Raw genomic sequence first — 14,781 nt, forward strand, 5'->3', positions numbered from 1 at the left:
GGGCGGACCGGGCAGGGTGCTCAGTTTAGGGGTTGTTTTCTGAATTTCTCAGTGGGCTAGAAACTGACCTCCCCCCCAAGTCCAGGCACCAATGAGCCCACCTTGGTCTCAAGCTTCCTTGTTACTGTGAGGTCAGCTCTCCGGGAGACACGGTGTCCCTTGACTATCAGCTATTGGGGGACCAGATGCCCGTCCTGAGTTCCAGGTGTCGGGAGGGCCGGCGAGCCAGCACAGAGCACCTGCGGCCCCTGGAAGAGCTCTCAGTGTTGCGGGGGAAGCGGAGCCCGGAGGCAGCATTGTCTTCTGACAACCAGACCACCGGCCCACGGTAGCACCCCACGTCTTCAGGAGAAGCTGGCCTTCCCCTAGTGATGGGGAGCTTCCCAGGGGCCAGGTGGGGCCGGGGCCTCAGGGAGCGTCTGGTGGAATTTCTCTCTCATGAAGGTTCACCAAGGACCAGCTCCAGCTGACCGGCACATGAATTACAGACCTACACACCTGTGCACACAGCGCATGCCCACCCCGATCACAGATGTGATTTATACAGGTTGTAAAACAACAAGAAAGAGCTGTCTAAACCAGAGAGAACACTTCACTTTACTTTGCGTTTCATCCTTTACCTGAGCGGTACTGAACACCTCCGAGAGCACATGGGCAGATGTGGGCCTCCGGGGTAGCCCCAGTGACCTACCGCCGGCTCGAGAGGCAGCACGTGGCCGTGCTGGCAAACCCAGCCTCTCCCCTCCACCCCTCCCTCCCTGTTGGAACTGAAGGGTGTTTGGGGAATTTCACATCCAGTCTGGGGGCCGGGGGCTGGGGGTCTCAGAACTGCTTCAGCGTCACTGGGTGAACAGTCTGTTCGAAGCAGAGGGGATGGCTTGGGTTCTGAAAAGCCCCCTGACTCACCTTCCCTCCACTTTAAAATCCAGCACAGTTGCTCTTTTAGGAAGGGGTTTGAGGGAGGCTTCAGTAGGCTTTTGAGGGGGCGGGGTGGATATTTCTGGGCTGGGGGAACCAAACGGAAGGGGCTGCCGCCCACCACCGCAGCCTGGAGGCTCCAGGGAGACCTCTCGGAGGCTTAAAGACGTGGAGGAAGAGAGGCAGTGCCCCACAGTGGTCCGGGGCAGCAGGGACCCCAGCCCTCATCCTCTGCAAATGTCACCTCCCAAACACGTGTCTCCTTGGCTTCCCTTGTTGCAGCAGAGGGGTCTCCATGCAGGAGGAGCGAGGGGGGAGGGGGTGCTGGCGACCTCCGCCTGATTAATATCCCAGATGTGTGACCTCCAAGATCGCCCCGCTCCCCCCCCTCCACCCCCCCAGGACCTCTCGGGAGTCCAGACCTCAGCGTGGGCAGGGATGCCCAGTCTGCCGTGCGGGAAGGTGGAGAGCGGGTCGTGGGTCGGGGTGGACGCGCCTGCTACAGTCTTGGGCGCCCCGATCTGGCTGGATTGGAAGTCCAGTCTCCACCCAGAAGAGGAGCTCTCAACTCCAAGAACGTGAAAAAGTTAGGCGGGGTGAGCTGCAACTTTTTTTTAACTCCAAATGCTCGAACTCAGGGTGCCTCCACACTGGTTCTGGGGCTCGGCCAGGTGTGGGCACCTGGGGCGGGAAAAGTGGGGGTCCAGGATCGGCCTTGGGGGGCTCCGTCCGCGCGCGAACGCCGGCAGAGCCGGGGGCCGTGCCCGCTCGGGTCCCCGCCCGCCCCGGGCCAGCCCCTTCGTCGCCGCCACTCGCCCGCTGGCCCCACCTCCCTGCCCGCGGCGCCCAGTGGGAAGCGGGGGCCGGCCCGGCCGAGCCCAGCGGCCGCTCTGATTTGCTGCGGGTGCCGGGGAGCCCCGGCCTCCGCGGGTGCCTTCCAGGAGCGAGGGCGGGAGGGGAAGGGGGAAAAGTGCTCGGCGCCCGAGGCGAGGTCGCACTCCTCCTTCGTCCCCGCGGCCGGCGCCGGACCTCACTCGAGCGCAGCGCCCAGGGGAGCGAGTCGCGGGGCGGCGGCGGCGAGGAGGAGGCCAGAAGGAACCGGAGGGGACGAGGAGGCGGGGGCCAGCGAGCCTAGCGGGGTCCCGGCGCCCCGCGGACCGAGGTCGAGCCCTCCCGGCCGTGGGCGAGCGCGCCAGCCGACCCTCCCGGGGGCCACGGCCACAAAGAGAACGGGCCGGCGGCTGCTCCCATGACTCCCTAAGGTCGTGCCGGCCCCGCTGAGTCCGCTGCCCGGGCCGTGCTCCGCGCCCCGTGCGTCCCCACGCGCCCGCCCCGCGCCCCGCACCGCGCGCCCCTCCGGCATGGACGTCCACACCCGCTGGAAAGCGCGCAGCCCGCTCCGCCCGGGTGCCCCGCTGCTGTCCCCGCCGCCGCCGCTGCTGCTGCTGCTGCTGCTGCTGTGGGCGCCGCCTCCGAGCCGCGCAGGTAAGGGCGCGGGGCGCCAGGGCTCTGGGGGCCGCGGGCCGCCGGGGCCGGCACGGCTGTCATCCCCGGGCGCCCGGCCTCTTCTGCGCCTGCACGACCTTCCCCGCTTGGCTGTGGAATGCGCGGCCCGAGACTCCGAATGCCATTAGCTGGGGGCCCCGGAGAGGGAGACGCGCCGGCACAGCCTTCCCCCGCGCCAAACGGGCCGACCGCCGGGGCCGTCGGGGGACCCGAGGCTGGGGCTCCGCGTAGGATGCGCCGGAGGGGCTGTCCACCAGGCAGGCAGACTTTTGTCCCGAAACTTTACCTTCTCTGTCCACATCGCAGGCGCGCAGCACAACTTCCTTTCCTGAAACCCGGGAAGGGTCGCCCCCTAGAGTCACAGCGGGTCAGTTCTGGCCGGGCCTCCTGGGATGGGGGGCCGAGAGTGGAGGGCGGGGGACGGGAATCCCAGAAACGGAGCCCCCCTCCCCCGACTTCTCCTGGGAAGCAGGTTTTCTAGGGTCTTAGCAGCTTTCCCGCCCAAAGACGGAATTCTAGGCGCAAGGCCGGGAGATGTTGCCGGGTCTGGGCTGCCGGGGGTTTACATGAAGCACAGACGGGACTTCTGCCAGAGGTCTGGCCTTAGAAGGAGCGTTCTCCTGCGGGTGGCGTCCAGCCGGCCAGCACCCACGGGGCGCCTGCTTGGATGCCTGCCGCCCCCACTGCCTCCCACACACTTTCCTGATGCCGGTGGTGTTCCAAGCATCACTTCTGTGGTTGCCTATCCCATGGGGTAGGTCTTCCAACAGAGCTCGTGGCCCTCAAAGTCTCCCATCAGCTGATGGGAGATGGACTCAGAGCAGGCTCAGGGAGAGTGCAGGCACAGGGAGGGGACAGTGGCCCAGGGGACAGCTGGACCAGCCAGGCCCCCCTCCCCCAGAGACAGCGCCACTTCAGAGCCCACACTCTGCTCTGCTTTGTAATTTGAAGACATACAGGAAGAATCACTTCCACCTTCCTCTTACCAATCAAGGTATTCTGTCCCTTTTTGCTGGCACGTGAGTGCTTGGTGGGCCAGACAGGGTGAACAGGAATCAGGGTGTCCAGCTGGTCAGGGGCTGGGGAAGGTGTGGGGAGCCTGGGCTGGCTCTGGGGGTGTCGGATCTCAGCCCTGGACTGCCACCCGCGTTTCCTGGATCCTGAGCTCAGCTCACAGGCTTTGGGTTTCTCCTGGGGCCACTGGAGGTGGGGGACAGCAGCAGCCTCCAGGGAGGTGGTGTGGAGCGGGCCGGGGGATGTGGTCAGGGCAGCTGTGTTGGGCATCCGTCAGAGACAAAACCATATAACCCTGCCCTTGCTCCTCTGCTGGGCTTTCCCCCAGGAGGTCAGGTGGGAATCCTTAAGGGGAGTCCAAACCCCCACAGCTGGGGCTGGGGAGCACGCAGAGCCAGTGTTCGTCTGGGTCTGGAGCGGGCTGTTCGCCTTCTCTGCCCCCTGCCTCCTCTTTCCCGTCCTGACTGAGGCGGGCATGGGGTCAGCGCCTGGGCCATGGCTGTGGACTTAGACATTTGGCTCCTGCCAAAGAGACGTTGAGCGCCTGCAAAGAAGCCACCTCTCTGGGTGGGTTTCACAGACCTCCCTTTCCAGGGTGGGACCCTTTTGGAAGGCGTCGTCAGTCCTCAGGAGCGGCTGTCCACTGAGATCCAGGGCGGGGGTGGGGGGGGGTGCAGTTCGTCTCCTCTCCATTTTGAGATTCACCAGATGTTTTCTGAGCTCTCTCCGAACATGGCTCTTTTTCCTACCTTCTTCTTGGCCAAGTGTGTAAAGGCATGAAAAGTCAGATTGCGTTTGGGGCCGTTTAACATTGTAACGGGCAAAGGAGAGTAAGTGAAATGAAACATGACCCCAATATTTGGAAATTGAGGTCATCTCCTCGGCACAACATTGGTTGACGCCGGTCACGTGGTCGCTTTTGGCAATTATTTGGTCGGAAGAGTTGTCCAAGTTTTGTGGGACTTGACAGTCACCAAATGGTTAAATTTCCTCTGACTCAATCCAGTTGGCTGGAAAGACAGCCTTTTCCATCTTCTCCTCCCCTCCCCCCTCCTCCCCATAAAAGAACAGTCAGTGGGAGGGGTTCAGAAGGCAAGCTGGTTCCCCAAGCCTCTCTCTCCTCTGGTCCAGGTTTCCGTGGCCAGAGGGCTTGGAGCTGGGGTCACTGCCAGCCGGCAGTGGCCACAGGCAGGAGTCCCCTCCCTGGGGTGGAAGCACAAAGGCCCTTCTCCCCAGTGCTGCTCCGGGGCTGTTCCTGGGGTGCCAGCCAGAGCCTGCCCCACGACCCCACCCTTCAGATATTTCTGGACTCTCACCACGGCCACGCCCTTCGCTGAGCACTGCCCGCCTGCCCACCCTGCCTTCTGGCTGTCTGGCCCTGTCTCCCATCCCTGCCTCCGCCCTGGGTCACAGATAGGGTTGGGGGGCGCAAAGGGGTGTGGGGAACAGACCCCCCCCAATGGCCTCCCGCCCATCACTTAGTAACAGCGAGCCCCCGAGGGTCGAGGATGAGTCAGGCACCCCAAGGCCCCGTTGTTGCACCCTCACTGGAGCCCCGGGTGTGCCACGAGGAGCAGGGCGGGGTCCCCGGCCCCTGGGAGGCCAGCACGCGTGGTAACATTTGGAGCAAAGTCGCTGGCCCTTGCCTGGTGTACTGATAGATCTGTGCCGACATCGTCGTCTTGGACTCGTACCCTGGCCTATGGGGCTGTGAGGGCGCTGGTGTTCAGAGAGGCCCAGGCGCGGGGGGCTGAGGCCCCAGACTCTGGGTCTGCCTGCTCTCTGTGCCTGGGGAGGCCTGGGGCTCACCGGGGCCGAGGGGGGTCCCAGCCAGCCGAGTGTTTCGCTGCCTCCCTCCTTTCTCTCCCTCCTTCCTCTCCGGTCTCTTCCTGCCCCCTCCCCGCTTTGTACCCAAGGCCATCGAGGGCCACCGTGACCTGCAGGCCTGCAGCCTCCACCCCCCTTTCACCAGGCCCTTCACTCACCCGGGGGAGCTGCCAACTCTGGGAGCCCTTGCCTCAGCTGGGCCTGGCTGTGGGGAAGGCAGAGGTGACGGAGGGCCCACAGGCTGGGGGGAGGCCCACCCGTGGACGCTGGTCATTGCACCGCTCGTTGTCTTGGCCGAGCAGCCTTGAAAACAGGGTGGAGGGTCGGCCCCCTTGGGGAGATCCGGGGCGGCTTCCTGGAGGAGGTGCTGCTAACTCAACCTTTCTCCTTCCTTTTGTTGCCAAGGGGCCCCCTTAGCAGGTGCCCGCCTCCCCCTCTGGCTGTTGTCTCATCCGTGCTCCTTGCTGGCAGGACCTTCCCAGCCCCATTGCTTCGTTCTCCTGGGGCTGCTCCCCTTGGCTGGAAAGCCCCTCATTAACTCGGTTGGCGGGGCGCCCCCAGGGCTGCCTGCCCTGGGATGCTGTGCCAGCAGAAGTGGCCGCTGTGAGAAGAGGGGGGTCTCGAAAGGGACAGGAGGGCAGCTGGGCTGTCCTTAACCCTCTCTGGGCCCCGCACCGAGACCACCTGAGGGGTGCCGCCTGCCCTGGCCTGGGGGTCCTGCCCGTGTTGGGCCCTGGTTGGGGGACAGTCCTTGGCTGTCAGGTCACTGAACCCAGGGCTGCAGGGAGGGTTCCTCTGCCTCTAAGGGGTTGTCTGGGTGGGGGCCAGGCCCGTGCCTCAGCTTTCTCCTCTGGGAAACGGGGGGACACGGCTTCCTTGCTCTGAGAGTAGCTGTGTAGACGGGTCGGGGTGATCCCTGAAGACAGGGAGTGGAGTGTGGGGGCACCTTCTCCAATGAGCGGAGGGCCTTTTGTGGCTGCTGTTCGGGGTGGTGATTCTGCGGAAGGAGGAAGCAGCGTTGCCCCTGTTGTGAGCATCCAGTGGGAGGTTCTGGGCCCGGTGAGACCCCGGGGGCTCTGCCATCCGCAAGTGGCTCGGCCTGGCCCCTCCCGCACCCTCTTCAGCCCCCCATGTGCTCGGGAGGGTCCGTTTCCCACGTCTGTCACCTCACAGGATGGCAGTAAAGGTCGCCCTAGGCCATGTATGTGAAAGGGCTTTACAAGCCCAACAGGGGGCTGTACACGTGTGTGCACTTGTATATATTTGTGCATGCATGTGTGTGCATGTGGTGTGTTTGGATGCGTGTGTCTGCGTGTGTGAGATGTGTGTTGGTGGGTGTATACACGTACACAGGTGTGCATGTCCTCATCCACACACAGGTCCCTGTGTTTTAATGGTCTGCCCAGGCAGGGCCTGGTGTGTTTGAGGCGCCCACGGCCAGGCCACGTCTCTCCTCCCCGCACCCCGTCCCTGCTGGGGAGACGGGAGGCGACCGGTGGCCACGGAGCCCGCCGGGCATCCGTGAGGCTGCGGGTCCGGCCCAGGACAAGCCGGTCCAGCTGGGTCTGATAATCTGAGGAGTCTTTTTTTTGCTCACAGGAGGGCGATGTTAGATTATAGCTTCTGCTTTTCCCTCTGTTTATTTCTCCCCTGTAATCGACTCATCTGGCCAGCACTTGGCCAAATATGCCTTAAGCTTTTTGGCCTGGCTCCGGGGGTACTTAGGTCCTGCAGGCACAGCCTGTTTTGGCCCTTCTTGTGGGCAGAGCTGCCCTGCCACACCCGCGGCGTGAAGGCCCAGTATGCGTGATGCCCTGGGGTGGGCGGCCCGCAGCTGGGTCAGCATCCTGCCCACCCCCGCCAGGCTCCCATCTGTAGGAAAGGGGATGACTGCGGCTCCTGCGGGATTTTTTAAAATAAGATTTTATTTATTTTTGGCTGTGCTGGCCTTCACTGCGGCTCAGGCTGCCTCTGGTTGCGGAGAGTGGGGGCTGGTCTCGAGTTGTGAGGCACAGGCTCGTCTTTGTGGTGGCGTATCTTGGGGACCACGGGCTCTTGGCGCTCGGGCTCAGCAGTTGCGGCTCCCGGGCTCTAGAACACAGGCTCAGTAGCTGTGGTGCGTGGGCTCCGTTGCTCCAGGGCATGTGGGATCCTCGCAGACCGGGGATCGAACTTGTGTTCTTCACCACGGAGCCACCAGGGACGCCGCCCCGCAGGATTTCGGACGGGGCTCAGTACGGGAGGTGTCCCCAGCACCGCTGTAACCGTTCGTCCGCTCTGGGCCCCCGCGTGGCAGGGGCAGCGGGTCTGGGGCGAGTTCCCCGCTCTGCTCATTGGCTGGCCTTGCGAGTCACTCTCTCCGTCTTGTGAATGAGAAGGGGTTCTCATTCAGAGAGCCCCCCCTCCCCGCCATGAGTTCATGGCTCTGTCTGCAAATCATTCGGTCTGGTCTGAGCCTCGAGCCTTGGCCTGGAGGTGGCAGAGGTCGTGGGCAGTCGTGTCCAGCACGCCGTTCCTCAGGCCACCCCTGCTTTACCAGCGGGGATTGGGGCCAAGTGGTGGGAATGGACCTGCCCACGTCCCATTTCAAGGACTCTGGCTCCTGAGACGTGACCATGGGTGATGGCTGATGGTCTGCCAGGGCATCTGGAGGGGGGGCGGGGCCTTGCTAACTTAGACGCTGTTCGTACATCCCCACGGCCCGAGCAGCTGGAGCAAAGTTGATGGAAGGAGCGGATGGATGAAGGCTGCACTGGGTGCGTGGGGATTCGTGGGGGGCGGGCTGCTCTGTGTTATACCTGTCACACTGTCTGAGCCGTCATCCCATCAGCTTCGACTCACTCTGTAATTTTTCTGGCAGATTCCCAGCCTACATCATAACCCACAGTTGGAATAAATGTCTCCACTCTTGGGTGACTCAGACCTAAGAAATGGAACCACGATCTGACCCACTTTTGTCAATGTTTCATTACACAGAGCCCCAGGGGCCGATTTCTTGTGACGTCTCTGTACGTGAAATGGGGAGGGGGGGTGGATTCTTTTATTTTCTGATTCCTAGGCCTATATTCTTTCAGGGGAAATTCAGTCTTCTGTACTGTTCTTTCCTGCCAGCACCTTGGCAACAGGGACTTTATTAGCCTCTTTATTTTTAAAAAAATAAATGTACGAAATGACATCAAAATATGTGTATGTAACTGGAGTGATTTAACTGTAAAAACTCTTGCATTGGAAAAATCGCTTCCCGCCTTCCGCTGAGATTAAAGCAACTGTCTTCCGCTCTGCCGGCGGGGTAACCAGAGGGCGAGGGCGAGGCCCTTTCTGTGTCGGCGCAGAGGGGACGCAGGAGAGACTGGTCCTGTGTGGAAAACTCGGGCGGGACAGTGGCTCTGCCTGAAGCCTTTGCAGACCTCAAATGCGACTCAGACCAGTGCCGGGCGCCAGGAGCAGGTGCGCAGGTGAGTGAGAGGTGAACATCTCAGCCCTGCAGGAGCTTCCGGTGCAGTGAGGGAATCAGACCTGCGAACAGGCCGTAATGTCCAGTGAAGTGCAAAGTGGGAGGCAGTGAAACATACACCAGCTAGTAAAATGATGCCACCAGCCAATCAGAGGGAGGCACCCACCAGCCCCTGGCCCACTGGCCAATCAGAAGGTGGTACCTGACAGCCCCTGGGGCTCTGGCCAATCAGAGGGAGGCACCCGCCAGCCCCTGGGCCACTGGCCAATCAGAGGGCTGTACCTGACAGCCCCTAGGTCAGCAGATAATCAGGGGAGGCACCCGCCAATGGGCCACTGGCCAATCAGAGGGCGGTACCAGACAGCCTGTGGGGCTCTGGCCAATCAGAGGCCAGCTTGCTTTGCCAGGGCGTATGGCTTTTGGAGCCCCACCCTCCTATGAGTTTGAATGGAGGTGTCCCTCGGAGGGGCTTTCTCCTTTGGCTCAGTGGTAAGGAACCCACCTGCAATGCAGGAGCCATAGGAAACGTGTTCAGTCCCTGGGTCTGGAAGATTCTCTGGAGGAGGGCATGGCAACCCACCCTAGTGTTCTTGTCTGGAGAATCCCATGGGCAGAGGAGCCTGGTGGGCTGCAGTTCATGGGGTCGGAAGAGTTGGACACGACTGAAGCAGCTTAGCACACACACCGTTAGTGGCAGGGTCCTTGTGCTTCAGAAGGAGGCCCATGGCCTTCAACTGCGAGTAGCTTCTGCACCTCAGCCTCAATTCTTCCTTCTTCATTTTTGATACATAAAACTAGGAGTGTGTGTAGTCTCATCTTGCTCCTCGTCAGGGTCGTCTTTGGGAGGGTAGGAGAAGCTGTGCGCCCGTGGAACGGGGGCCCTGGCCCATGGCGGGCAGCTAGGGGACCCTGTTGTGTGGCAGGTGAGGGGAAAGCTGGCTGGGGACTGGGGCCTGGGCCCTGCCCAAGCGGAGGAGCAAAGATGGGCCTTCTCCAGCCCTGGGCCCTCAGGTTCAGTCTGCAGGGGCCCTGTCTGGGGAGGTGTTGTTCTCCTGTCTGCTGGGGTGAGGTCCCTGGGACCTGCCTTCGCTGTTTCTTCTCTTCTTTTGCCCTTTTTCTTTGGGGAGAATCTGAAATGCTGGTGGGCAGTTCTAGCTTCCTTCTTGAAGACTGTTATGTGTCCTCCTGGCCTGAGGGTGGAGGGGACGGTCTCCATGTCAGTGATCTGTGTAGACAGACCTTGCTCTTCTAGGAGAAGAGGGTCGCACATCCCGGTTGGTTTTGAGCAGAGGAGTAGGAAGGGGTACTGCACCTTCTGCATCTTTTGGACCAGAAAATGTTCAGGTCAAGAAGGTGGGGTGAGGAGCTCGTTCTCGAATGGAAGTGCAGGGAATAGCACTTCTAAATGTCTTCTTTTCCAGGGAATTATCACTAATGTTATTTCAGTTCAGTTCAGCCGCTCAGTTGTGTCCTACTCTGTGACCCCATGAATCCCAGCGCGCCAGGCCTCCCTGTCCATCACCAACTCCCGGAGCTCACTCAGACTCAGGTCCTTTGAGTCGGTGATGCCATCCAGCCATCTCATCCTCTGTTGTCCCCTTTACCTCCTGCCCTCAGTCTTTCCCAGCATCAGGGTCTTTTCCAGTGAGTCAGCTCTTTGCATCAGGTGGCCAAAATATTGGAGTTTCAGCTTCAACATCAGTCCTTCCAATGAACATTCAGGACTGATCTCCTTTAGGGTGGACTGGTTGGATCTCCTTGCAGGCCAAGGGACTCTCAAGAGTCTTCTCCAACACCACAGTTTAAAAGCATCGATTCTTCTGTGCTCAGCTTTCTTTATAGTCCAACTCTCAATGTTATTTAAGTTCATGGTTTAGATTGGAAAGCACGGCTTGGGCAACAGCTGCGTGTCAGTGGACCCTGGCACCTGAGGAGCATCCAGGGGTCCTCTGTGGTGGGCCCAGCACTTGGGACGGGCTGGGGTGAGGCTGCGGGGCTCACACCTGGGCAGGGTTGTGGGAGGCTCGGCCCGCATTTCCAGGGAGGAGCTGGACTGCAGAGGGAATGGGGCGTGGGAGGGCGGCCTGTGTTCAGGACCTCCTCCCAGGGGGCATGGGAGGGCAGCCGGTGTTCAGGACCTCCTCCCTCATCTGAGACAGGGGCCCGCAGGCATCAGCACAGATGCTGGGGGCACGTCAGGGGGGCCGCACGGCGGGAGAGAAGAAGAGACAAGTCCTCCCCCCGTTGCGTGCCCTCCCCACTTTCTAGAAGGAGCAGTGATGCTTCGCTTTCTTCCCTGCCAGAGGATGAGCACTCCCTTCTAAGAGAAGACTCTTTCATTCTGCAATAAAGGAGATCAGGGCGACTGGGAGGTGGGGGAAGTCAGCCTAAGGAGGAAGGGTTTATTGGGGCTTGGCTCTGAGAGTGTTGTTGTTGTTTTTCGGGGACAGATCAAACACAGCGCAACAGATCCCCAGGTCCTCGTGGATTTGATGAGGATCAGCCCAAGGCCACTCTCACGTGGTCCAGCCCCCCTCCCACTCCCTCAGCACCCCCGTCGCCACCCCCAGCACTCGCCCCCGACTCCCCTCCACCTGTTTGCTTTGAGGCCATCCCTGATGTCAGGTCACGAGGCTGTTCCTCTGTGTTTACTGCACATCTCAGTAGGGGAGGGACACCAAGAAGGAGCTCAGCCAGGTCCAGTGAGAAGGAGGATGGGCCATTGCCAGCCCCAGGATCTCAGCGCCCTGGTGAGCCGAGAGGGCAGGGCCCTTGCCTCCTACCTGTCCCCGTGTGCCTGGGCTCGGCACAGATGCTGAGGCACCTAGAAATACTCCCCTGAGTCTCAGTCCCCCCATCTGTGAAATGGGTATAAGCTGATGACACCTGCCCCAGAGGCCCGCTGGGAGGACTAAAGGCTCTTGTCGCTTGTGTTGCCATGCGTTAGAGCCCTGGCATTTGTATTTGGAGCCCCCAGATTGTCCCAGTGGAGGGCTGGGCCCCAAACTCAGCTTTGCTGGCATTTTGCAGAGGGTGGAGTCCTCCAGGTCTGGGGACCTGGCCCGGGGTTGCCTGGGAACAAGAGAGTCTGGTGAGCAGATCCGGTTTCCTACCAGGAGGTCTTTGATGGGGACCCTGTGAGACCAGAGCTTCAGCCACGGCAGGCCCTGCCTCTCAGATCTGGGATCCAAGGGTCTGGGGTGGAGCCTGGGGCCTGCCCCTAGAGATCTGATGCCAATGACCAGCTGAGGGCACTTTGGGAAACACTGGGCGTACCGGACGGGAGGTCTGAACCTTCTTCCGACACCCCCACCTCCCCACCGTGTGGGGCCAGCCTCCACGGCCAGCTCCCAGTCAGTCATTCCTGCGACTTTCAGAAGGGGAGTTAGGGGATGAGGCCGGAAAGCAGTGATGCTTCAGAGCATGGAGGCTGGGACCCTGGCTTTGGAGGCCAAGAGCAGGGTCTGGACTCCCAGCCGTGTGACCTCTAGCGCCTTGCTTAACCTCCTGGTCCAGCGTGGCTCATCCCCACACCTGAAGCTGAAAGGTGGAAGGTGACCTGCGTGTGGACATGGGCCCTTGGCGGGGTGTCCTGCACCCCACCTTCAGAGCAGGAGAACAGACACGGAAGCATGCTGGGGACGGTGACCGCCGCCGCTACCCAGGCCGCGGCGGTCATTACCGGTCAATCAGTGACGATGATTCCGTATCGCTGGTGCTCTTTTGTACTGTTATCATGTCCAGCGGAGCAGGGAGGCAGCAGTTTGTATAAAGTTTCTATAAGGTGCTGGCAATAGAGCAGGAGTAGAGCGGTCACTTTGGGTTTGGGCTACAGCTGGGCCTCGGAGGAGGCCAAACAGCCAGTGCAAAGGACCCAGCTGGAGCCCGAGGGGGCGAGTCCGCAAGGGGCAGGGGGTGCATTCTGCAGCTATGCTTGGGGGGGCGCCATGGAATCTTCCTCCTCATTTAATGTGGGAGCGGTGTCAGGCTTGCTTTTTCACTCCAGGAGTGCGGGGCCCTGATGGTGGGCAGGCCCAGCCCCCCAGGAAGGAGTTGGATATTTTACTGGGAGGGCTCACGGAGTCAGTGGTCGGTCTGGCCTCCCGCCTTCAGGCCTAGAGGACGAGGCGGTCTCCAGGGTCACAGGCTGCTGAGAGCAGAGGGGCAGGAGGACCAGACCCCAATGTGTGGCCGTCACCTGCTGGTGGGCTCTGCCTGGTGTCCTGAGGCTGGGGGAACCGGGTGGTCTCAGAGCTCCACCATCCGGGGAGGGCCTCTGAGCCTCAAAGGATTGTTCTGGGACTCCGGGGCTGGAGGGGAGCTCAGGTCTCCCGTCTCGGGGTTCCTCTGTCCAGGGCGGGTGTGATGACCGTTGTTTGCTGGTCACCCCCGTCGGGGAGCTCAGCTGGTGCGGGCAGACAGCATCCGGAGGGAACTTGCCAAAACCCGGCCTCCAGAGCCCCAGGGTTTTAACCTTGATATCCCCAAATTTGGAGCTTCTGAACGTCTTCAAGCTTCCTGTTTGCAGAACCGAAGGAAAGCTGCTGCCAGTGGGAACGCTCTGTCTTCTTCCCTTTTCACGCCCTGGTGTCCCCGGCTGGGAGGGCGCCTGTCTTCCCACACCCTGCAGCGCCTGCCTCGGGGCCTCTGCGTGGACTGGCTCCCACCTCCCCTTCCTGGACAGGGCCTGTCTGATTGCACACAGCTGCCTGGACATGAGCAGGATTTGCAAACACTGGGGAGGGCTGTTGTCGAGGGCTGGGTGACACGGGGTTGGGGTTTCTGCTCGCTTCCTCCCTCCCTCCCTCCCTCTCCTCTACCTTACTCTAAGGGCTTTCATACACTGTTTTATCCTGATGACATCTTTTCTGGGCAAGAGGTAGCCCCATTTTACAGGCAAGGAAACTGAGGCTCCCAGAAGCCCCACAGCTAGTGAGTAGCAGAGCCTTTAAAATAGCATTTGTGTTGTGGAAACTGAGTTTCACCCAGCCTCCTGGGGACAGGGCCTTCCGAGAGCAGACATCACTGTGAGGTGGGGTTTTAGCCCCATCTTTTTCCCTGGGGCCTTCATCCCAGCACAGAGGGGTGGGGAGGCTGCTGAAAGCTGGTGGCTGCCCCCACCCTGTCCTCTGGGGCCCAGGCTGGAGGTGGGCGCCTGTCCAGGGTCAGGAGGAAGCAGTGCATGTTCAGCTCCCCTTCCAAAGTCCCCCGAGTCCCAGGCCCCTCCGGATCCTCCTCCCGCTGCTCGAGTCAGGTGAAGCTGGGGCGGCCTAGCCTTTAGCTGTGTTTGTGTTTGGGCATGAGCTGTCCTGGCTGAGTCATTTTTTCCGTTTTAGCAGGAAGGAAGGAGCGATAGGGGAGGATTGTATCCAGGTGGGTCCTGCCTGTTTGACATCGGTTCACACACGACTGGAGAGGCACGCAGGGCTTGTGCCAGGGAGCCAAGCGTTGCCAGCGACGAGGCTGGGGCGCGCGTCAGGCCCCTCCCACTCTGAGGGCCAGGTGCAGGCCGAGCAGCCCATCAGATGTTTCCAGAGTGAAGCTGGGGCAGCCGAGCCACCACCTCTTCCGGGTCAGAGAAGCTGGGCCGGGGAAGAACCCACATCTTTAAACTATCAGCATTTCAGAAAAGAAAAATTAAAAACCCTGGGAGAGAAGCAGTGCCCAGGGGCCTGGTTCCTGAGCCCGCCCTTTGTTGAAGGAGGTCAGTGGGCTTACCAAGGGCCAGGCTCAAGAGCTCTGCTCCTGCTTTTCCCTTAGGGTGGGTCATGAGTCCTAGAGAGTTGTCAGAGTCCTCCAGAAAGTTTACTCCTTGGGTGGCCCACCTACCCCACTGTCCGGGCCAGGCAGATGCCACTGGGAAAAGTTAGGGAGTTGCAGCTCCTTTGAAACCAAGGGAACAGCACATATCCCGCACATGTGGTCCCGGGCATTTCTAGTTGGAGGTACGGTCGGTGGCCAGAAGTCATGGCGGACAGGGGGTGGACGGAGCCCGAGTCCTCTGTCACAGCATCCAAGCCTCATGTTTCAGGCCCACGTGAGGTGTGCTCACCTCAAGGCCA

The 14,781-nt window shown here is 61.1% G+C and overlaps 1 protein-coding gene across 2 annotated transcripts in view; it reads left to right on the plus strand.

The window, feature by feature from the left end:
• The first annotated feature begins 1,869 nt into the window (after positions 1-1,869).
• Positions 1,870-14,781, plus strand: part of COL5A1 (collagen type V alpha 1 chain) — a 147,408-nt gene continuing 134,496 nt past the window's right edge. For both annotated transcript variants that reach the window (XM_044926538.1, XM_025262242.2), the window contains exon 1: positions 1,870-2,403. In XM_044926538.1, coding sequence (XP_044782473.1) covers positions 2,280-2,403 — 124 coding nt within the window. In that variant the 5' untranslated portion in view covers positions 1,870-2,279. The remainder of the gene's footprint in view (positions 2,404-14,781) is intronic.

The sequence above is a fragment of the Bubalus bubalis genome, chromosome 12, assembly GCF_019923935.1.
Source record: "Bubalus bubalis isolate 160015118507 breed Murrah chromosome 12, NDDB_SH_1, whole genome shotgun sequence".
Classification (NCBI taxonomy): domain Eukaryota; kingdom Metazoa; phylum Chordata; class Mammalia; order Artiodactyla; family Bovidae; genus Bubalus; species Bubalus bubalis.